Raw genomic sequence first — 25416 nt, forward strand, 5'->3', positions numbered from 1 at the left:
TCACTTTAAAAGGCTAATTGATCAATTATGTTAGCACAGCTGAAAACTGCTGTCTGATTAAAGAAGCAATAAAACTGGCATTCTTTAAACTCGTTGAGTATCTGGAGCGTCAGCATTTGTGGGTTCAATTACAGGCTGAAGATGGCCAGAAACAAAGAACTTTCTTCTGAAACTCATCAGTCTGTTCTTGTTCTGAGAAATTACAGCTATTCCATGTGAGAAATTGCCAAGAACCTGAAGATCTCTTACAACACTGTGTACTACTCCCTTCACAGTACAGTGCAAACTGGCGCTAACCAGAATATAATGAGGAGTAAGAGGCCCCAGTGCACAACTGAGCAAGAGGACAAGTACATTAGAGTGTCTAGTTTGAGAAACAGACGCCTCACAAGTCCTCAACTGGCAGGTTCATTAAACAGTATCTGCAAAACACCAGTCTCAATGTCAACAGTGAAGAGGTGAAATTAGTGTTAACTTGATATAAAGGATATTGACCCCCTTCCAGTCCCTTCCATCATTTCTTTGTACAATCCATGAATCATTTCTGTTGAGTCCATTCCTGTTATTCCAGAGTGTTACGCTGTTGTTCACCCCGCTGTGTTACTGTGTCTCTTGTTGTTTCTAGAGTATCTTTGCTCAGTTCCAGTTCAGCAGTGAGAAGGTGCTGCCATCTGACGCGCTCCGCAGCGCCCTGGCCAAGACCTTCCAGGATGAACAGCGCTTCCAGCTGGGCATCATGGACGACGCTGCAGAGTGCTTCGTAAGAGACAACCCTCCCTTTGCTCCTCCACTTCTTCCTACATTACCCCCTCACTATTACTCTCTCAGCTCACTTATTCCTCCGTTACTTACCTCATCCCTCACTCTCCTACGACGTCCATTACCCTTAATTCTTCCACCCCTTCTCTCTCTCTTCTAATACACCTACACGCTTAGCAAACAGAACAGAGCTAAGAGATCAGCTAAAAGTGATCTCATAACAAAATGTTCCATGTTTAAAAATCAGACTTTTGCAGTGCCGTAACATTTAGAAAACGATGGCTGGGGACACTATTTACTTTGGGAGAACAAAGAAAAAGTGTGGGAAGTGTTTTTGTCTCTGGGAAGTTGCAGTGCAGAGCTCTCTACAAGGCTTTTACCCTGATCCCAGTGACAGTAAGCAGTCCACCCAGCCTCTACCACACTACCACAAAGAAAGAAACTTTGCCATTTTCCCCCCCTGACTAGCTCATTTTATAAGCAACGCAGCTAGGCAGCCAGCCAGAGGATTGTTCCATACCCTGTACCCTCTCTGGGCCTATTCTCTCCTCTCAACCTCTCTCTCCACTTCTCTTTATGTTCTGCTGACAAGCGAGAACATACGGAAACTGCAACTTGGGTTGTTTTGTTTATTAGTATTATTCTGGTTATTTGGCTGCGGCTGCATTCCGGAGGCGGTGGGATGGTGGGCTGAGGCAGATGCTAAGTGTACATTGGAACCTCCCCGTGGTGACCCTCTCTCTGCAGTGCTACAGAACTCCCACCGCTCCGAGGGCTCCTGCCTGCAGTTAGAGTGATAAATCACCCAGTAAATTAGCTCAGGATGGCCAACCAGAGCCTCTGTGTGTTTTGTAGTGCAGCACCTTGCTGCTTCACTGAGTTTAAAACAGTAATCCACTCAAAAACTATCTTTTTGTTTATTAGTCGACTGTTGATGCAGTCCCAAAATGTTCTCCATGTCAGTGATCAAGTTTTCAAGATATAGGACTTTCAAAAATCGAATTGTAGATGCATCTTCATGAGGATGTGGCAAGTTACAATTTGCATTTTGAAAGTCCTATGTCTTGAAGACATGATTGCTAACGTGCAAAACATTTTGAGACTGAATCAACAGTAGATTCATTTAAAAAAAAAAATAATAATCAAAAGATAGTTTAAGTGGATTATTCCTTTAAGCAATATAAGTTTTCTCAAGATTTTCTCGAGGATATTTTCTTTGTGTGTTGGTTTTGTCATGACGTAGTAACGTGATTCAGTTAACAACACATGTGGGCAAGCGCATACACACTTGCTTACACACACAAACACAAACAGGAATGAAGCCAACGTGACTGTCTCTAACTGTTGCCCCCACAGGAGAACATCCTAATGCGGATTCATTTCCACATCTCAGACGAGACCAAAGAGGACATCTGCACGGCCAAGCACTGCATCCCACACCAGAAGTTTGCCATGACGCTTTTCGAACAGGTCAGCACAAACACAAGCCTCAGTACAAACACAAGCCTCAGTAACTTATTTAGATGACCCCCTCCCCCATCCATTTCTATGTCATTAACTGAAGTCAAGCCAGCTGTGCTTATCTTAGTGGTGTAACTCTTTGTATGTTTGCAGTGTGTGTGTAGCAGCTGTGGGGCCTCCTCTGACCCACTGCCATTCATTCAGATGGTGCACTACATCTCCACCACATCCCTCTGGTGAGTAAATCCTTTGACTTGGGAAAACAGCATTGAGCTGACTGGTTCTGCCTAGATCTGACTGATGTTCTTTCTGACTGGTTCAGACTAGTTCCAAGGGGGTTCCTTCTGACCACTTCTGACCAGTTCGGACTAGTTGACTAACACCATACATAGGCGCACATTTTATACAAAAGTGAAAATTGATGGGCACTGCTCTCCAATTGAATTTTCTCCATTCACTCCACAAACAGATGATAGAATGAAAAGCTTTTCCGGTCTCTTTTCCACGGAGCAGAGCAACAAAAGAAATCAACGCTCTCTCGGCCTAGAGACACAATGGTGACCGAATGTGCTTTCTCTCTCCTCCTCTAAAGAGAAGTAACCCGCTAGGTTAGATATCAGGTCGCCTAGGAACGGGTAATAGCTTTCTTCATTGTGGCAGTATGAGCTGTCCACCAAACCTCTCTGGGCTGTGGGAGGAGGAAGGAGGGATGAATCACCTGCATTCCCTCCGCTAGGCTGCGGACTAGCTGTAGTGAGCCAGGGGCTGCCTGCCTGCGTCTCCAGCTGTGGCGATGTCTGCAGCGAAGCCCTCAGGAGAGCCCAACACCAGTCTCAGTCTCTTCGTCTGCTGTAGCGGCCAGCCAGTCAGCCCAGAGTGCTTGTTATGTTATGAGCAAACTTCTTATGCAAAAGTGATGAAGTGTCTACAATAATATTCCATATGATTAGTCTGTTATGTGTACTGTGTGGGCTCTGTCTAATTCCTCAACGCTATTTGGCCCTGATATGAGCCCAACATCCCCAACACCAGCCCCTCTCTATCTGTTAGAGACACACACACACAGACACACGCCCCCCCCCCAATAACAGGCCTCTCTCCTGCACCAGAGCACAGAGTTACAGTATAACCCTGGAGTGTCTTTGACAGAGCCCCAGAGAGACCTGGAGAGAATGGGAACGGAACAAAGAGTCACCTTGTGGACAAAGGACTGGTCTAAGGCCCTGCAGTCACATGATCAGTAGCATCAGTGTTAAGGCTGTAGCTGTAGTGCTCTGTATTTTAGAATGATGTTTTTATCTGAAAGATGCTTACATTTAACACAGTCTGTAGGGTGGAGTGGGGTAAGTTGAGCCATTTTTTACATTCAGCATCACTACATCAAGGGAAATGTAATGTTATTTCTAACAAAATATATCTACATTGGGGTAAGTGGGTGATAGTGTCCTGTGACAGGGTTTGGTGGTGCTGGTAGGTCAAAGTTGAATTCATGGACTGGGAGGTGTGGTATATTGTATATCTTAAATGTATGTATACATTCAGATATACATGTCGATCTCTCCGTTCAATATCACTTCCCCTTCCATTTCTCAACCAGTTGTATGGGACAGGGATGTTGTTTCGATGTGCCAATTCATGCATTTGAGGCTACTAAGCCCATGAAACTGGGCCGCAAAATTCTGGATATGTTTAGCAAGCTCAGACTCCATGTCATAAGACATTGTGTGCCTCTGCTACAATATCATAGCCTCTCTTTCGCACAGGTTCTTGTTCATCATTTTTGTTGTTGTCAATAAACAGTGCATTCGGAAAGTATTCAGAACCCCTGACTTTTTACACACTTTGTTACTTTACAGACTTATTCTGAAATATATTAAATAAATAAAAATCCTCATCAATCTACACGCACTACCCCATTATGACAAAGTGAAAACAAATGTTTCTACATTTAGCTAATATATATAGAAAATATACCTTATTTACACAAGTTTTCAAACCCTATGAGACTCAACTAAACTGAGGTGCATCCTGTTTCCATTGATCATCCTTGAGATGTTTCTATAACTTGATTGGAGTCCACCTGTGGTAAATTCAATTGATTGGACATGATTCGGAAAGGCACACACCTGTCTATATAAGGTCCCACAGTTGACAGTGCATGTCAGAGCAAAAACCAAGCCATAAGGTTGAATAGAGCAATAGAGCACCGAGACAGGATTGTGTCAAGGCACAGATCTGGGGAAGGGTACCAAAAAATGTCTGTGACATTGAAGGTCCCCAAGAACACAGTGGCCTCCATCATTCTTAAATGGAAGAAGTTTGGAACCACCAAGACTCTTCCTCGAGTTGGCTGCCCCGCCAAACTGAGCAGTTGAGGGAGAAGGGCCTTGGTCAGGGAGGTGAACAAGAACCCGATGGTCACTCTGACAGAGCTCTAGAGTTCCTCTGTGGAGATGGTTGTCCTTCTGGAATGTTCTCCCGTCTCTGCAGCACTCTACCCATCAGGCCTTTATGGTAGTGATCAGACAGGAGCCACTCCTCAGTAAAAGGAACATGACATCCTGCTTGGAGTTTGCCAAAAGGCACCTAAAGGACTCTCTGAGTGATTCTCTGGTATGATTGAACTCTTTAGAAATGAAAGGAGAGCCGCACACTCTAGGGGCTCAGACGCAATAATTTAATAACCTAATATCCAACGTTTGGACAGACAAGCTGTCTTCATCAGGGACAACTTGTCTGTCGAAATGTTGGATATTAGGTTATTAAATTATTGCATCTGAGCTCCTAGAGTGTGCGGCTCTCCTTTCATTTTTCAATTGTTCTACTCCACTACATTTACATTTACATTTAAGTCATTTAGCAGACGCTCTTATCCAGAGCGACTTACAAATTGGTGCATTCACCTTATGACATCCAGTGGAACAGCCACTTTACAATAGTGCATCTAAATCTTTTAAGGGGGGTGAGAAGGATTACTTTATCCTATCCTAGGTATTCCTTAAAGAGGTGGGGTTTCAGGTGTCACCGGAAGGTGGTGATTGACTCCGCTGTCCTGGCGTCGTGAGGAGTGTGTTCCACCATTGGGGAGCCAGAGCAGCGAACAGTTTTGACTGGGCTGAGCGGGAACTGTACTTCCTCAGTGGTAGGGAGGCGAGCAGGCCAGAGGTGGATGAACGCAGTGCCCTTGTTTGGGTGTAGGGCCTGATCAGAGCCTGGAGGTACTGAGGTGCCGTTCCCCTCACAGCTCCGTAGGCAAGCACCATGGTCTTGTAGCGGATGCGAGCTTCAACTGGAAGCCAGTGGAGAGAGCGGAGGAGCGGGGTGACGTGAGTGAACTTGGGAAGGTTGAACACCAGACGGGCTGCGGCGTTCTGGATGAGTTGTAGGGGTTTAATGGCACAGGCAGGGAGCCCAGCCAACAGCGAGTTGCAGTAATCCAGACGGGAGATGACAAGTGCCTGGATTAGGACCTGCGCCGCTTCCTGTGTGAGGCAGGGTCGTACTCTGCGGATGTTGTAGAGCATGAACCTACAGGAACGGGCCACCGCCTTGATGTTAGTTGAGAACGACAGGGTGTTGTCCAGGATCACGCCAAGGTTCTTAGCGCTCTGGGAGGAGGACACAATGGAGTTGTCAACCGTGATGGCGAGATCATGGAACGGGCAGTCCTTCCCCGGGAGGAAGAGCAGCTCCGTCTTGCCGAGGTTCAGCTTGAGGTGGTGATCCGTCATCCACACTGATATGTCTGCCAGACATGCAGAGATGCGATTCGCCACCTGGTCATCAGAAGGGGGAAAGGAGAAGATTAATTGTGTGTCGTCTGCATAGCAATGATAGGAGAGACCATGTGAGGTTATGACAGAGCCAAGTGACTTGGTGTATAGCGAGAATAGGAGAGGGCCTAGAACAGAGCCCTGGGGGACACCAGTGGTGAGAGCGCGTGGTGAGGAGACAGATTCTCGCCACGCCACCTGGTAGGAGCGACCTGTCAGGTAGGACGCAATCCAAGCGTGGGCCGCGCCGGAGATGCCCAACTCAGAGAGGGTGGAGAGGGAGGATCTGATGGTTCACAGTATCGAAGGCAGCCGATAGGTCTAGAAGGATGAGAGCAGAGGAGAGAGAGTTAGCTTTAGCAGTGCGGAGCGCCTCCGTGATATAGAGAAGAGCAGTCTCAGTTGAATGACTAGTCTTGAAACCTGACTGATTTGGATCAAGAAGGTCATTCTGAGAGAGATAGCGGGAGAGCTGGCCAAGGACGGCACGTTCAAGAGTTTTGGAGAGAAAAGAAAGAAGGGATACTGGTCTGTAGTTGTTGACTTCGGAGGGATCGAGTGTAGGTTTTTTCAGAAGGGGTGCAACTCTCGCTCTCTTGAAGACGGAAGGGACGTAGCCAGCGGTCAGGGATGAGTTGATGAGCGAGGTGAGGTAAGGGAGAAGGTCTCCGGAAATGGTCTGGAGAAGAGAGGAGGGGATAGGGTCGAGCGGGCAGGTTGTTGGGCGGCCGGCCGTCACAAGACGCGAGATTTCATCTGGAGAGAGAGGGGAGAAAGAGGTCAGAGCACAGGGTAGGGCAGTGTGAGCAGAACCAGCGGTGTCGTTTGACTTAGCAAATGAGGATCGGATGTCGTCGACCTTCTTTTCAAAATGGTTGACGAAGTCATCTGCAGAGAGGGAGGAGGGGGGGGGGAGGAGGATTCAGGAGGGAGGAGAAGGTGGCAAAGAGCTTCCTAGGGTTAGAGGCAGATGCTTGGAATTTAGAGTGGTAGAAAGTGGCTTTAGCAGCAGAGACAGAGGAGGAAAATGTAGAGAGGAGGGAGCGAAAGGATGCCAGGTCCGCAGGGGAGGCGAGTTTTCCTCCATTTCCGCTCGGCTGCCCGGAGCCCTGTTCTGTGAGCTCGCAATGAGTCGTCGAGCCACGGAGCGGGGAGGGGAGGACCGAGCCGGCCTGGAAGATAGGGGACATAGAGAGTCAAAGGATGCAGAAAGGGAGGAGAGGAGGGTTGAGGAGGCAGAATCAGGAGATAGGTTGGAGAAGGTTTGAGCAGAGGAAGAGATGATAGGATGGAAGAGGAGAGAGTAGCGGGGGAGAGAGAGCGAAGGTTGGGACGGCGCGATACCATCCGAGTAGGAGCAGTGTGGGAAGTGTTGGATGAGAGCGAGAGGGAAAAGGATACAAGGTAGTGGTCGGAGACTTGGAGGGGAGTTGCAATGAGGTTAGTGGAAGAACAGCATCTAGTAAAGATGAGGTCGAGCGTATTGCCTGCCTTGTGAGTAGGGGGGAAGGTGAGAGGGTGAGGTCAAAAGAGGAAAGGAGTGGAAAGAAGGAGGCAGAGAGGAATGAGTCAAAGGTAGACGTGGGGAGGTTAAAGTCGCCCAGAACTGTGAGAGGTGAGCCGTCCTCAGGAAAGGAGCTTATCAAGACATCAAGCTCATTGATGAACTCTCCGAGGGGACCTGGAGGGCGATAAATGATAAGGATGTTAAGCTTGAAAGGGCTGGTAACTGTGACAGCATGAAATTCAAAGGAGGCGATAGATAGATGGGTAAGGGGAGAAAGAGAATGACCACTTGGGAGAGATGAGGATCCCGGTGCCACCACCCCGCTAACCAGAAGCTCGGGTGTGCGAGAACACGTGGGTGGACGAAGAGAGAGCAGTAGGAGTAGCAGTGTTATCTGTGGTGATCCATGTTTCCGTCAGTGCCAAGAAGTCGAGGGACTGGAGGGAGGCATAGGCTGAGATGAACTCTGCCTTGTTGGCCGCAGATCGGCAGTTCCAGAGGCTACCGGACTCCTGGAACTCCACGTGGGTCGTGCGCGCTGGGACCACCAGATTAGGTGGCCGCGGCCACGCGGTGTGGAGCGTTTGTATGGTCTGTGCAGAGAGGAGATAACAGGGATAGACAGACACATAGTTGACAGGCTACAGAAGAGGCTACGCTAATGCAAGGAGATTGAATGACAAGTGGACTACACGTCTCGAATGTTCAGAAAGTTAAGCTTACGTAGCAAGAATCTTATTGACTAAAATGATTAAAATGATACAGTACTGCTGAAGTAGGCTAGCTGGCAGTGGCTGCCTTGTTGACTTTGTAGGCTAGCTGGCAGTGGCTGCGTTGTTGACACTACACTAATCAAGTCGTTCCGTTGAGTGTAATAGTTTCTACAGTGCTGCTATTCGGGGCCAGCTGGCTAGCTAGCAGTGTTGATTACGTTACGTTGCGTTAAAAGAACGACAATAGCTGGCTAGCTAACCTAGAAAATCGCTCTAGACTACACAATTATCTTTGATACACAGACGGCTATGTAGCTAGCTACGATCAAACAAATCAAACCGTTGTGCTGTAATGAAATGAAATGAAAATGTGATACTACCTGTGGAGCGAAGCGGAATGCGACCGGGTTGTTGAGTGCGGAAGTTCTATTCAGTAGACGTTGGCTAGCTGTTGGCTAGCTAGCAGTGTCTCCTACGTTAAGGACGACAAATAGCTGGCTAGTTAACCTCGGTAAATTAAGATAATCACTCTAAGACTACACGCTCTAAACTACACAATTATCTTGGATACGAAGACAGCAAAGACAACTATGTAGCTAGCTAACACTACACTAATCAAGTCGTTCAGTTGAGTGTAATAGTTTCTACAGTGCTGCTATTCGGTAGATGGTGGACGTTTGCTAGCTGGCTAGCTGCTGGGCAGATAGCAGTGTAGACTACGTTAGGACGACGAAATACGAAGTTGCAATAGAAGTGCTGACTGTTTCACTGTTGTCCTCTTTCTTTTCCTTTTTCTTCTGTTCTTCTTTCTTCTGTTTTTCACTAGCCAGCACCTAGCCTAAACAGGTGTGCGTTTCTTTCACCTCCTGATTGAACTCTTTGGCCTGAATGCCAAGCGTCACGTCTGGAGGAGACCTGGTACCATCCCTACGGTGAATCATGGTGGTGGTAGCATCATGCTGTGGGAATGTTTTTCAGCGGCAGGGATTGGGCAACTAGTCAGGATCGAGGGAAAGATAAACAGAGCAAATTATAGAGAGTTCCTTGATGAAAACCTGCTCCAGAGAGGTCAGGACCTCAGACTGGGGTGAAGGTTCACCTTCCAATAGGACAATGACCCTAAGCAGAAGTGACTTTAGGACAAGTCTCTGAATGTCCTTGAGAAGCCCAACCAGAGGCCGGACTTGAACATCTCTGGAGAGACCTGAAAATAGCTGTGCAGTGACGCTCCCCATAAAACCTGACAGAGCTTGAGAGGATCTACAAAGGAGAATGGGAGAAACTCTCCAAATATGGTTCAACTTACCCCATGGCCATTGGCTCAACTTACCCCATGGCCATTGGCTCAACTTACCCCATGGCCATTGGCTCAACTTACCCCATGGCCATTCGCTCAACTTACCCCATGGCCATTGGCTCAACTTACCCCATGGCAAACATTTAGACTATATTAGCTCACACAGCTACAAGGATGCACTTTCCGTGCTATGTTTAGAACCGCATAGTGTAGCTTATAGAGACCCCAACTGATGTATAAAACCATATTAAAACTCTACTTTGGTTTAGATATAACACAATGCATTAATTTGACTTTGTGAAAATCAGTTTTTTTGGACCTAACATGCTTGACACTTTTTTCCATGTGTTTTTTTCCTTCACATGAAATGATGACCTCTTCCTAAATATTTGGTCACATGATTCATTTTGTGTATGGTTTCCTAGTTACAAGGGTGGCTCAACTAACCCTTTGGCTCAACTTACCCCACTCTCCCCTACAAACTATGTGGCCCACAGATCATACCCACAACCCTGGTGTTGCAAGGACAAGATGTCTGAGTGTGTGTTGTCTCACACTGTAGATGTCTGAGTTGTGTGTGTTCTGTGTATTCCCCATGTTACAGTAACCAGGCGGTGAGGATGCTGGAGTGTAAAGACAAGCCCACACCAGGCATGTTTGGAGAGCTGCTCCGCAACGCCAGCACTATGGGAGACCTACGCAACTGTCCGGTGAGTTGGTATACAAGAATCCTTTACCACACCGTACCATTAATGCACATTTACATTTTTCTCATTTAGCCGGCGTTCTTATCTAGAGCGACATACAATTAGTGCAGTCATCTTAAGATAGCTTGGTGGGACAACCAGATAGCACCGTCGTAGTAAGGACATTTTCCCTGCAATAAAGTAGTTATCAACAAAGTCAGTACTAGTAGGAAAAGACAAGTGCAGGTAAAAAAAAGTATTTTTGCGTGGGGGTGCCGTGGGGTTTATTTAAGATAGATAGATAGATAGAGATAGATAGATTTTAGATATTACACTCCCACCAGAAATATTCTTACTTATGATGGTGAAAAAAAAGTTAAATATTCATGTCCTGTAGGATTCTTTAGTCAAGAAATATATTATGACTTTCACGCTTGCGTACGCGCACACACACACACACACACACACACACACAATCTAACTCCGAGGCTTGTGTTGAGTGTGGGCGGACTGGTTCAGAGGAACTTGATGGCGTCACATGGGCAGTAAACACCATTCTGAGGTCAGCCAAACTCACCACGGAGTCCTCAGTGCTTCGACTGTAATATCTCTGGGTTCGAAACGGAACTGAAAGGACCAGGATGGATCAACATGAGCAGCTCAAAGTATTAGCGTTTTAAAATGTGAAATCTCCCAGTCAAGCATGACTCTTATAATTCTGATACTCCCTCCCAGCTTTATCTTTATCAAACATTAAAGCCTCTGGTCATTCTAACGGTCAACTCCAGAGTCGACATAATCATAACGAGCTGCCCCAGTATTGTACAATTACAGGCCTTTTTCAGAAATATGTTTTTATTCGCTAAGTATAGGCTGACTTTGATGCTTCTCCCGCTGGTCTGTGTGTGAGAAACCCCAGTGCTCGCCTGTGCTGTGAGAAAGTCTCCTCTGTTTATGTCAAATTTGGCGCGTGCACAATCGTTGCCCTTCCGGGGGCCTGCCGCCCGCTTGTGTTCCAGCCTCACTTCTGAGAAACGCACAAAAGGAGAGGGAATTTTGCCCCTCTCCGGCAAAGGAGGTCAAGATGGCAGGTGCATGTGGTGACATGCGTCCTTCTCCCTCGCAAACACACACATACAAACAAACGAACAAAAACACACACGCTGTACCGCTCTGGCCCACATCAGCTCTGTGAAAGGAGTCCTGTGGTAACCTTCTATGAAGGAACCCCACATGCTGCTGGGCCCAGTGTGTGGGTAGAGTTTCTGTCTAAAGGAAGGCTGTCTCTCTGTGATGGGCATAGAAGTGACACTTGAATTGGTCGGTTGTCATTGGCCTACAGCCAGCTGACCTTTTCAGACACAGCTCACTATGAGGGGTGCTCTGAATTGAACCGTAGTCAACACTGAAAAAGCTAAATGGATGAAGATCACTGTCAACTCGGAACGTAATGAGTCATGGTAGACTTTGTTTTAGTTTTTTTTTAGTTTGTTTGAGGATTTTGGGTTTATATTTGTGATTTATTACGCTCAATTTGCGTCTCCTTTTTGTCCCCCTCTTTCACTTCCCCCTTCTCTCTCTCCCACTCCATCTCTTGCCCCCTACCTTTCTTCTCCCCCTCCTCTTCACACGCTCTCGTCTTTCTTCCTGCTCTCTCTCTCTCTCTCTCTCTCTCTCTCTCTCTCTCTCTCTCTCTCTCTCTCCCTACCTCAGAGTAACTGTGGGGAGAAGCTGCGTATTCGTCGGGTACTTATGAACTCTCCAGAGATCATCACCATAGGTCTGGTGTGGGACTCTGACCACTCAGACCTGGCAGAGGACGTCATCCACAGCCTGGGCACTTGCCTGCGCCTGGGGGATGTAAGACGCACACGCACGCACGCACGCACGCACGCACGCACGCACGCACGCACGCACGCACACACACACACACACACACACACACACACACACACACACACACACACACACACACACACACACACACACACACACACACACACACTCTTACAGTTTTCTTCAGAAGATGCCACTAAGTTATGCCATACTGGGTTGTGTGTGCTGTAATGTTTCTAGCCAATGACTACCAGAGTGGATAGAAAGCAGTCTGATGTCTCTATACTCTGACACAACACACACAGTCAGGCACCATCTCCCTCGCTAATGAATTTTTCAAGGTGTTTACCTGCTGTAAAAGAGAGCTAACCTTTGAGAACCTCTGGAGCGTTTCTGAAGTGGTACTTCTGCGAGTTGTGTTATGATCTGATACCAAAATTCCCGATGTCTGTTTGGGTACCCTGGGGGTATGATTTAGCTATACAGTATTGCAGGACAGTATTTTTTGTATTTTTTTGTCTCCCTATGGGGCTGAACATGATTCCTCTCCCCTGTCCCCCTCAGCTCTTCTACAGAGTAACAGATGATAAGGCCAAGCAGGCAGAGCTCTACCTGGTGGGCATGGTGTGTTACTACGGCAAGCACTACTCCACCTTCTTCTTCCAGACCAAGATACGCAAGTGGATGTACTTTGACGACGCACATGTCAAAGAGGTAATCTAAAAAAAACAAACTCAATCAATCAATCCATCCGGGTGAATGGTTAGAGAAGTTGCCCTTATTCACTCATGTAGGATGGGATTCCTTTACCCCTAATCCTGACCATGAACATGAACCATTTGTTTTTACTGTGTAGTTGCTGTGTTTTATTCTTCCTACGGTATTTTGCAGTTGAAAATCACACAGGCCATGTTCGGCTATACATTGCTCCTCACTTGGGTGATGTTACTGTGAGAAAGACCGTTGAGCCATACACGTGTTTGTGGAATCCTCTCAGTTGAGAGTCCTCCACTTTTACAGCTTATTGTCTATGTCTCCGTCTCTCTCTCCCGTTGCTGTGTCAAGAGGGAGAGGACATTCATCCTTTAACAACGAATGACCTGATGTTTTCTTTCATTGCTAAACAGAAGCGTGGCCCGTCGGGCTCTATTCAAAGCCCTCTCTCTCTCTGTTTGTCGCTAATTTCACCCCGGCGCCATTAATTTACATTATTCACCCGCTCGTTGACTCACTGGCGAGCTGGGGTTGTTTTTGCTCAATTTTTAATCGATGACACAGACTGCGTTGTCATCACAGCCCAAGGAGGAATAGTTGTCATAGGAATAGTTTACTTTACTTTATTATGCTACTGGGGATATTTAGGCCAGACAAAATTTACATCAAAAACAACAATCAACATGTATGTACAAAAATTCATGGAGAGACACATGTAACCTGCCACAGTCCTTATCATGGACAATGAGAGGTCTGCAGAGTTGCTGAGGAACCCAAAGCCTGTCACATGAGGTCATCTGGATGAACTCTGATTGGTGGTTCACACTGCGGCAGTGTTGTGGCCAGTCATGGGTGCGAGTTCTGATTGGCTTCTCCTTTAGTTCCAGGTCATGTCCCCCTCTCTGTGTGACGAGGTGTGGGAGCATTGAGCAGAGGCGTTAGTTAGTTAGTTCCACATGCCTGGCCTGCTGGCCCAACTGTGGTGTGTGTCTCTCGCCACCTCTCCCGGGAGCGGGCGGAGGGAAGGAAATGACACACAGCTCTGTGGGCACCGGGCCTTCTCTCACTGCTCTGGCTCGCACCTATCATTTCTCCCATCTCTCTCTTTTCCTCTCTATCTCTCTACCTAGTCCCCCCAGTGGCATGGCTCTTTCACCTTCTGTCCATCCACTTTCTTTCAAAAATGTCTCCCCTCTTTCCTTTTCCCACTCCTCTATCCTTTTCTTCTCTCCCTTTTCTCCCCTTTTCTTTCTCTCTCTCCTCTCTCGCTCATTTCCCCTCTCCCCTCTCTCCTATCATGGCTTTAGTCACATAAATGTCTGTGCTGTACGTTCACTCCTGGGCAGTGGCATACAAAGCAGCTTTTCTCTCTCTCTCTGTCTCTCTCTCTCTGTCTCTGTCTCTCTCTGTCTCTGTCTGTCTGTGTAAAGCCAGCACGTGAGCCAGTGAGGGTTTGGACAAAAGTGGCCTGAAAACAAGGATATCCCTCTATTGTTTATCTGGCCAGCTGGACAGGAGGGCGTGGCCAATAGAGAGCTAGAGCAAAGCGGCCACCTCTGTAGACCCACGCACACATTTGCGCTTTCAAACTCATACGCATACACACACACACACACACTTTTCTGATATGATAGGGCTATCGGGACTTCCTGTCACAGATTCCTGTGCTGAGCGAGGGCAGAGCGTTCGTTGTGCATTCGGGAAAACCAGGTTGGGGTAAGAGGGGTTGGAAAATGGCCCCTCTGGCGCTTACAGAGTCGTGTTAATGTTAGCCGTAGCTATTGTACTGTAACTGTGGTCTTGACTAACTCGCATTCTTTTGTGAGCTCACTCGCTTCGCTCTGTGTGTACTTTTCTGGGTGTCTGTTTGACTCTTCCTGAACAGTTTGAGATTTCACTTCAGGGATGGGCCTGAATGCGCAGGTCTAACCCCTTTTTTTTTTGAGTTTCCTGGAAAGTCGTGACATAGTTTCCTCTTCCCGGCAGATCGGGCCCAAGTGGAAGGACGTGGTGTCTCGGTGCATCAAGGGCCACTACCAGCCCCTGCTACTGCTCTACGCTGACCCCCGGGGGACGCCCGTGTCAGTGCAGGACCTGCCCTCCCGCCTGGACCTGCACCACTTCAACAGGTCCTACTACGACAGCGAGGACTCGGGTACGAGACGCCTCGCGTCACACAAGATCACTTGCTACACGCATAGAATGGCTGTTGCATTACCACACCTGTGTTCAAATATTATTTTTTTCCCTTCTTCTTTCAAATGGAACTAGTAGTTAAAGTAAAACAAATGCAATTTATACACCACGTGTTTCTCCTTCTTGAAGCGGTTGTTTCCTGCTCTCTGTACTGTTCTGATTAAGTCCTGGCTTGTGTGTTCCCGTTGTTATCTCTGATGGCTGTCTGCATCTGTTCCGCTGTCATGCTGTTGTCTTCAGGCCGCGAGCCATCCATCTCCAGTGACACGCGCACCGACTCGTCGACAGACAGTTACTCCTACAAGCATTCCCACTCCCACTCTCACCATGAGTCCATGGCCAGCCACTTCTCCTCCGATTCCCAGGGAACCGTCATCTGTAACCCAGACAACGACACAGCCTCCCGCAGCAGCCTGGAGACCACAGGTAGTAGGAGGAGGAGTTCAGGAATAGCATGCACACACACAGACAGGGTAGATATATATGCACACACACAGACAGGGTAGATATATATGCACACACACAGACAGGGTAAATATATGTGCACACACACAGACAGGGTAGATATAATGCACACACACACAGAGAGGGTAGATATATATGCACACACACTGACAGGGTAGATATAATGCACACACACACAGACAGGGTAGATATATATGCACACACACAGACAGGGTAGATATATATGCACACACACAAAGACAGGGTAGATATATATGCACACACTCTGACAGGGTATATATATATGCACACACACAGACAGGCTAGATATATGTGCACACACACAGACAGGGTAGATATAATGCACACACACAGAGGGTAGATATATATGCACACACACACACACAGAGGGTAGATATATATGCACACACACTGACAGGGTAGATATAATGCACACACACACAGACAGGGTAGAAATATATGCACACACACAGACAGGGTAGATATATATGCACACACTCTGACAGGGTAGATATATATGCACACATACAGACAGGGTAGATATAATGCACACACACAGAGGGTAGATATATATGCACACACACTGACAGGGTAGATATAATGCACACACACACAGACAGGGTAGATATATATGCACACACACAGACAGGGTAGATATATATGCACACACACAAAGACAGGGTAGATATATATGCACACACTCTGACAGGGTAGATATATATATGCACACATACAGACAGGGTAGATATAATGCACACACACAGACAGGGTAGATATAATGCACACACACACAGACAGGGTAGATATATATGCACACACACTGACAGGGTAGATATAATGCACACACACACAGACAGGGTAGATATATATGCACACACACATACAGGGTAGATATATATGCACACACTCTGACAGGGTAGATATATATGCACACATACAGACAGGGTAGATATAATGCACACACACACACACACACACACACAGACAGGGTAGATATATATGCACACACACTGACAGGGTAGATATAATGCACACACACACAGACAGGGTAGATATATATGCACATACACAGACAGGGTAGATATATATGCACATACACAGACAGGGTAGATATATATGCACACACACACTGACAGGGTAGATATATATGCACACACACACTGACAGGGTAGATATATATGCACACACACAGACAGGGTATATATAATGCACACACACAGACAGGGTAGATATATATGCACACACACACAGACAGGGTAGATATAATGCACACACACACAGACAGGGTAGATATAATGCACACACACACACAGACAGGGTAGATATAATGCACACTCACATAGACAGGGTAGATATATATGCACACACACAGACAGGGTAGATATATATGCACACACACATACAGGGTAGATATATATGCACACACACAGTCGGGGTAGATATATATGCACACACAGAGACGGCGTAGATATATATGCACACACACAGTCGGGGTAGATATATGCACACACACAGACAGGGTGGATATATGCACACACACAGACGGGGTAGATATATGCACACACACAGACGGGGTAGATATAATGCACACAGAGACAGGGTAGATATATATGCACACACACAGACAGGGTAGATATATACACACACACACAGTCAGGGTAGATATATGCACACACACAGACAGGGTAGATATAATGCACACACACAGACAGGGTAGATATATATGCACACACACAGACAGGGTAGATATATATGCACACACACAGACAGGGTAGATATATGTGCACACACACAGACAGGGTAGATATAATGCACACACACACAGAGAGGGTAGATATATATGCACACACACTGACAGGGTAGATATAATGCACACACACACACACACAGACAGGGTAGATATATATGCACACACACAGACAGGGTAGATATATATGCACACACACAAAGACAGGGTAGATATATATGCACACACTCTGACAGGGTATATATATATGCACACACACAGACAGGCTAGATATATGTGCACACACAGACAGGGTAGATATAATGCACACACACACACAGAGGGTAGATATAATGCACACACACACACTGACAGGGTAGATATATATGCACACACACTGACAGGGTAGATATATATGCACACACACAGACAGGGTAGATATATATGCACACACTCTGACAGGGTAGATATATATGCACACATACAGACAGGGTAGATATAATGCACACACACACACACACAGACAGGGTAGATATATATGCACACACACTGACAGGGTAGATATAATGCACACACACACAGACAGGGTAGATATATATGCACATACACAGACAGGGTAGATATATATGCACACACACACTGACAGGGTAGATATATATGCACACACACTGACAGGGTAGATATATATGCACACACACAGACAGGGTAGATATATATGCACACACACAGACAGGGTAGATATAATGCGCACACACACAGACAGGGTAGATATAATGCACACACACACAGACAGGGTAGATATATATGCACACACACACAGACAGGGTAGATATAATGCACACACACACAGACAGGGTAGATATAATGCACACACACACAGACAGGGTAGATATAATGCACACTCACACAGACAGGGTAGATATATATGCACACACACAGACAGGGTAGATATATATGCACACACACAGACAGGGTAGATATATATGCACACACACAGACAGGTTAGATATATATGCACACACACAGTCGTGGTAGATATATATGCACACACAGAGACGGCGTAAATATATATGCACACACACAGTCGAAGTAGATATATGCACACACACAGACAGGGTGGATATATGCACACACACAGACGGTGTAGATATATGCACACACACAGACGGGGTAGATATAATGCACACAGAGACAGGGTAGATATATATGCACACACACAGACAGGGTAGATATATACACACACACACAGTCGAAGTAGATATATGCACACACACAGACAGGGTGGATATATGCACACACACAGACGGTGTAGATATATGCACACACACAGACGGGGTAGATATAATGCACACAGAGACAGGGTAGATATATATGCACAAACAAACATGAATATGGTCTGTAGCTCACTCAAACACATAAGTATGCACAGACACACACAGTCACATACATGCACGCAGGCGCATGCTTGCACACATACACACACACTGACACACACACACAGAGTATACTCCCAAGCCTATGCACCAAAAGAGGCTGGTGGGAGGAGCTGTAGGAGAATGGGCTCATTGTAAAGACTGGAGTGGTAGATTGGAACGGTATCAAACACATGGAAACCACATTCCATTGAATCCATTCCAGCCATTACAATGAGCCCGTCCTCCTATAGCTCCTCCCACCAGCCTCCTCTTATATACACAGACTAAACTGTGTATTAATTAATGCTTTTACCTTGCATGTATGCACACGTGCAACTACTTAGGTTTAAGCATGTATTGCTCACCCAAACATACTCTAGACAGATTTGTATGTACTGTACAGAGGGTTAAAGCCACAGCCATTACCCAATCATGTTCATCATGAATTATGTGTCATCATTTTTCACATGTCGTAACCATGTAAACGGTCATAAAAGAAATCTCCTCCCTAAGGCCAAGTGACGGACAGTGGGCCAGTGCAGTGCCACTCTCTGAGGAAAGGCGGAACAGTGGACAGGAAGGGCGGGGCCAGTGACAGGAAGCGGAGCTCTAGTCGTCCGAGGCGACTTGAGGAGAAGAGCCGGGGCTCTAAGACTGACGAAGCCTCGTCGGCAGGTTACCACAGCGAGGGTACGAAGGAACCAATCACACGGCAGAGCCAAAAGACTAGGGACCAATCACACGGCAGAGCCAGGGAACAAGTGACCTATGACAGAAGAGCATGATGACTCAGGAGACTATACTGTATCTAGCAGCTTAGAGCTCATCAGAATCAGTGCCTCTAGTCTTTCGCAGGTAGTTCATAGTATTTGGGTTTTACAGAAGATCAGGTACAGGAGTAGGGTATCTTGTATCTTACCATTTTTCTCTTGTCCTGTCCAGTTAGCCATTATCACCAATGTTGTCACTCGCGTTGCACTTTCATCCTATTATTTTTTTGCTTTTTCCACCCCTCCCCATCAACACATGACATCACACCACTAATGTATTTATCTCCCACTCTCTATCTGGCTCCCTCCCTCCATCTCCCTCTTCCCTCCTGTCTCCATGGCTTCTATAGGGGAGACTCTGAAGGAGCAACAAGCACCTCGCACCGCACCCAAGTCCTCCTCCTCCAGTCGACTGAGAGATTTCAAGGAGACCATGAGCAACATCATCCACAGTCGCCCCCTCTCCGCCTCCTCTTTGGGCTCCGGGGCCCTTGGGGGTCTAGGGGCAGAGTCAGGGGCCACCACCAAGGCCAGAGACTGGGAGGCCGACAGCACCAGCAGTGAGTCCAAGTCCAGCTCCTCCGGCGGACGATACAGACCGGCTTGGAGGCCCCGGAGAGAGGCCCTCAATATAGACAGTATCTTCAGTAGGGAGAGACGTAGACAGGCTGGGTATAGTCCCCTAGGGGCCACTCTGCCTGAAGACAGTGGGGCCCCAGCCGAGGGCCCCACAGGGTCAGCCACTGGACAAGGACATGGGCCCTTTGGTAATATGGCCTCCTCCTGGACCCTGCCGACCCCCAGGGGCCATAACATGGAGCAGCAGCCCCCCAGGCTCATCCAGAGGATGGAGAGTGGCTATGAGAGCAGCGAGAGGAACAGTAACAGTCCTGTTAGCCTGGACATGCCTCTCAGCGAGGGACCCAATGCTGCTAATACACATAGGTACAGTAGAGTATATACCAACTGCTAGGAAAGATTCTAGATGATAGTAACTCACATGTCCGAAAAGGCTAGACTCACAAATACGGACAGCTACATGATGAACTGTGTATTGTATGACTGACTTCTCTGTCTGTCTCTCTCAGGGACACCGGTCTGAAGAAGCCTTCCAGCTCCAGCTCAGGTCCATCATGGCGCACCGTGCCCAAGTCTAAGAGCAGCAGTGCTCTCCTGCAGGACGTCAAGGCTTCATGCAGGGGCAACAGCCACATAAGCCTGGGTAGGTCTGAGTCCGTGTGTGAGTGAGCATCCCACAATGTGTGTGGGAAAGTGTCTTTTAGGTGTTGTGTCTGTTTTGGGGTGTATACAGTGCATTCGCACTTCTCTTTTTCCACGTTTGATACAGCCTCATTCTAAAATGGATTAAATTATTTTTTTCCCTCATCAATCTACACAATACTTCATAATGACAAAGCGAAACAGGTTTTTAGAAATGTTTGCTCATTTATTACAAATATAAAACAGAAATTCCTTATTTACATAAGTTTTCAGACCTTTTGCTATGAAATTGAGCTCAGGTGCATCCTGTTTCCATTGATCATCCTTGAGATGTTTCTACATCTTGATTGGAGTCCACCTGTGGTAAATTCAATTGATTGGACATGATTTGGAAAGGCACACACCTGTCTGTATATGTTGACAGTCAATTGCAGAGGAAAATCCAAGCCATGAACTCTGACAGAGCTCCAGAGTTTCTCTGTGGAGATGGGAGAACCTTCCAGAAGAACAACCATCCTTGCAGTACTCCACCAATCAGTCCTTTATGGTAGAGTGGCCAGACGAAAGCCATTCCTCAGTAAAAGGCACATGACAGCCCACTTGGAGTTTGCCAAAAGGCACCTAAAGGACTCAGACCATGAGAAACAAGATTCTCTGGTCTGATGAAATCAAGATGGAACTCTTTGGTCTGAATGCCAAGCGTCACATCTGGAGGAAACCTGGCACCATCCCTACAGTGAAGCATCATGCTGTGGGGATTTTTTTTCAGCTGCAGGTACTGGGAGACTAGTCAGGATCAAGGGAAAGATGAACAGAGTAAAGTACAGAGAGATCTTTGATGAAAACCTGTTCCAGAGCGCTCAGGACCTCAGACTGGGGCGAAGGTTCATCTTCCAAAAGGACAACGACCCTAAGCACACAGCCAAGACCACGCCGGAGTGGCTTCGGGACAAGTCTCTGAATGTCCTTGAGTGGCTCAGCTAGAGCCTGGAATTGAACCCGGTCGAATATCTCTGGAGAGACCTGACAATAGCTGTGCAGAGACGCTCCCCATCCAACCTGACAGAGCTTGAGAGGATCTGCAGAAATTAAAGGAGAGAAACTCCCCAAATACAGGTGTGCCAAGCTTGTATCGTTGTACCCAAGAAGACTCGAGGCTGTAATCGCTGCCAAAGGTGCTTCAACAAAGTACTGAGTAATTGTAATATGTAAGATTTCTGTGTTTTTTTATTCAATTTGTCCATTTCTAAAAACCTGTTTTTGCTTTGTCATTATGGGGTATTGTGTGTTGATTGATGTGGGGGGAAAAAAACATTGAATCCATTTTAGAATAAGGCTGTAACGTAACAAAAGGTGGAAAATGTCAAGGGGTCTGAATATTTTCCGAATGCACTGTATATTCATTATGAACTCTGAGCAGATGGTTTATGTTAATTCATCTCTGTATCTCTTGCGTGCTCAAAGTGTGATGACGTGTACACACTCTCACTCCTCACACCTCTTCCCCCTGCCTTGTCTTGTCAGGCTATTGAACTGGGACCATTATAGAAAGCTACGATATTAACGTGTGTGTTTGTGTCACACAGCGGGAGAAGGCCGCAGCGAACTGGACGAGCTGCAGGAGGAGGTGGCCAGGCGAGCGAGGGAGCAGGAGTTACAGAGGAGGAAGGAGAAGGAAAAGGAGGCAGCCTTGGGGTTCAACCCCAGACCCAGCAAGTTCATGGACCTGGACGAGCTACAGAACCAAGGTAAGGCCCCAGACCCAACCCCAGCTTGGTTGCTCAGCGAGAAGAGTTCCACTCTGAAGCCCATGAGTAACAGGGTTGGTGACCACTGTAGTACAGCATGTGAAAATCAGAAGAGAACAGGGAGCTGTATCAGTTGTTCTCCGGAGGCAGCCCTGCCCCACACCGCCTGGGTTTGGGTGTGTGTCTCTTTATGTAGCAGGTGTCTGAGTGCTCCATGTTGAAAGCACCCTGAGTGGGCTGACTAATGGGACTGCTGTTGTCTAACAAAAAAGAGCATTGTTCCCCCACCCACACAATTGGAAGTTTCCTCATTCAGATGGTTAGAATGTGTGACTGGCCAGTGGCCCAGTCACAGCGTAGAAGGGTTCAAAAGCGAGTTTGAATGTTGAATGCGTTTTGTAGTGGAGAGAAATCGGATTGAACTAGTGGGGCTTGTACATGGATTTAGGTCAGGCGATCCTGCTGCGATTCTGAAGTGAACAATAAGTCCTCCATCTTCAAAGGGTTACAAAGACATATCATTAACTCGACCCCCCGGTGTGCCTTTTTTGTTTTAAATATCTTTTTTGTTTTAAAAAGCTTTGCTTTTGGTGTGTGTGCATATCTGTGTTTCTTAGGCAAAGGGGAGGGCTATGAACGCTGCGTGTCGGACGCTGAGCTACTGCTAGACCAGTCCCTGCGACTGGAGCAGGCTGGCGAGGTGGCCGCCGCTCTGTCTGTCGTTAATGAAGCTGTATGTAAGTAGCCCTGACCTGCCTCCCTGTGCCTGCTGCCAGCCGACCAGCTAGGACACCATTCCACCACCTACCTACCTGTGTGTCTGTCCATGTGTGTCTCTGTTGGTTTCACCTGTAGTCCTTACCACTATTGTGCATAAGACAGCTATGCTGCAAGAAGGGTGTGGTCATTTGACCTTTGGTGTGGACTGGAGGGTCCTAAATGACAAAGACCCACTTTCAGGCCACAGAGTCACTTGGTTTGAACCAGTCATCTGACTATCTATACCCAAAAGACTAAAGATGACCTCCAGCGATTAAACAAATGTTTTTTTTACTGTTGAAAAGCGATATCCCAAGTATAAATACAGTAAAGTACACACTCTAAAGCAGGGGTGTCAAAGTCAAATGGACGGAGGGCCAAATAAAAAATTTAGCTACAAGCCGAGGGCCGGACTGTTCGAATGTTCATTGAAATTTTTTTAAATGACGCATATAGTCTAGTGAACCTAATTGAACCTACTGAAAACCTAACAAATATATTCCAATATGATCAGATAAATAAAGCAATATTTTCTTATGGCTCTGTCAGTAATCTTTAATTTTCAACAGACACAAAAGACAAATTTCCTTTATATAAAAATCCCCATAACATGAACATTAAATGAAAGAAACCGGTATTCAAGGCACCATCAGTAGCCTATATTTTCTATTTTAGCAAAAGTGGGCTAAATTTACTTCAAAGAAAAAAACAATAATAGCAATTTTCTATCATCCACTCAACTGAAATATTTTTAAAATATAATTGGATTGAAATACAATAAAATAAAGTGCAAAAATCTATTAATCAAAAACAACACTTTGTTTAAGGAGAAGTAACATGCAGTGAAAACAAATATTAAACTTTAACTTTTAAACTTGAACTGAGTAAAAACTCTAAATATGTGATTGCACAGTAATGTTCACTTGTTTGAGGTTGAGGGTGATACTTGGTGGTGTCCCATCTTTTCCACAAGTTCATCAATGTTCGGGGTAAGGCTCTGAGCTGAGGAAATCCTCAGAATTGAGTGGAGGTGTTCAGCAGTAAGTCGACTTCTGTGTGATGTTTTGTTCAAGTTCATCAAAGAAAACAGTTGTTCACACAGGTATGTGCTGCCAAACATAGACAACGTTTGAGCAGCCTGGATGCGCAGCTGGGGCATTGTGTCGGGGAGGAAACGGGCGAACTCCGCAGCACCCACTGCCGCATATTTTGCCCTCAGTGCATCATTGCATTGGAGGTCAATCAACTCCATTTGGAGGTTTGGTGGTGAGCTTTCCACGTCAACAGCAAATGGGTTACCGAGCAGTTCCAACCTGCTTTTTGTGCTTCAAAGTCAGCAAATCGGCGTCGAAAGTCAGCGGCAAGCATACCTATTTTATCAGCCAACTGTGCGCTCGGGAACGCACTGGTAGAGAGCTTCTCTTTCATGGTCTGGCAGCTGGGAAAGTGGCTCAAATTTTCTTTCCGCATCTGCGTCTCCCACAGAGTCAGTTTGGTTTTAAATGCCTTCACTGTACTGTACATATCAGAGATGACACGATCCCGACCCTGCAGCTGCAAGTTCATTGCATTCAGATGACTCGTAATGTCACACAGAAAAGCCATTTCACACAGAAACATTTCGTCTCGGAGTTGTGTTGTGTCTTTCCCTTTGCTGTCCAAGAACAGACAAATCTCCTCACGAAGCTTGAAACATCTTTGAAGCACCTTTCCCTGGCTTAGCCATCGCACCTCTGTGTGATAAGGCAAATCACCATGCTCCGTTTCTAACTCCGTCAGAAATGCCTTGAACTGGCGGTGATTCAAACCTTTGGCTCTGATAAAGTTAACTGTGCGCGTGATGATGCTCATTACATGCTCCATTTTCAAGGCTTTACCGCACAACGCTTCCTGGTGTATGATACAATGATAAGCTGTCAGCTCACCTGTCGCGTTTTCCTCTTGCATCTTTTCCCGTATCTTCGCCACCAGTCCGCTCCTGTGTCCACACATCGCAGGTGCTCCGTCGGTTGTCAAACCCACGAGTTTTTCCCAAGGCAGCTCCATCTCATTTACACATCTTGACACCTCTTCATACAAATCATGCCCCGTAGTTGTGCCATGCATAGGACGTAAAGCCAAAAACTCCTCTGTCACGCTTAGGCTGGAGTCCACTCCGCGGATGAAAATTGACAACTGGGCAATGTCAGAAATGTCGGTGCTCTCATCCACAGCCAAGGAATATGCAATGAAATCTTTTCCCTTTTTCACAAGCTGCTCTTTTAGATTGATGGACAACTGGTCTACTCTCTCGGCAATGGTGTTTCTGCTCAGACTCACATTTAAAAAGAGTTGCCTTTTTCTGGGCAAACTTCGTCACAAACTTTAATC

The 25416-nt window shown here is 46.6% G+C and overlaps 1 protein-coding gene across 8 annotated transcripts in view; it reads left to right on the top strand.

Annotated features, from left to right (window-relative positions):
- LOC118400926 (inactive ubiquitin carboxyl-terminal hydrolase 54-like) overlaps window positions 1-25416 on the top strand; it is a 120615-nt gene that overhangs the window by 79703 nt on the left and 15496 nt on the right. For 7 of the 8 annotated variants that reach the window (XM_052477298.1, XM_052477299.1, XM_052477292.1 and 4 more), the window contains 13 exons: window positions 626-760; window positions 2116-2229; window positions 2374-2456; window positions 10115-10220; window positions 11910-12056; window positions 12597-12746; window positions 14733-14901; window positions 15183-15368; window positions 19062-19238; window positions 19669-20263; window positions 20407-20540; window positions 22126-22287; window positions 22905-23024. In XM_052477298.1, coding sequence (XP_052333258.1) covers window positions 626-760; window positions 2116-2229; window positions 2374-2456; window positions 10115-10220; window positions 11910-12056; window positions 12597-12746; window positions 14733-14901; window positions 15183-15368; window positions 19062-19238; window positions 19669-20263; window positions 20407-20540; window positions 22126-22287; window positions 22905-23024 — 2278 coding nt within the window. The remainder of the gene's footprint in view (window positions 1-625; window positions 761-2115; window positions 2230-2373; window positions 2457-10114; window positions 10221-11909; window positions 12057-12596; window positions 12747-14732; window positions 14902-15182; window positions 15369-19061; window positions 19239-19668; window positions 20264-20406; window positions 20541-22125; window positions 22288-22904; window positions 23025-25416) is intronic. The other variant, XM_052477307.1, reaches the window with a different exon arrangement.

Source organism: Oncorhynchus keta, chromosome 2 (genome assembly GCF_023373465.1).
Source record: "Oncorhynchus keta strain PuntledgeMale-10-30-2019 chromosome 2, Oket_V2, whole genome shotgun sequence".
In the NCBI taxonomy this organism is placed as follows: Eukaryota; Metazoa; Chordata; class Actinopteri; order Salmoniformes; family Salmonidae; genus Oncorhynchus; species Oncorhynchus keta.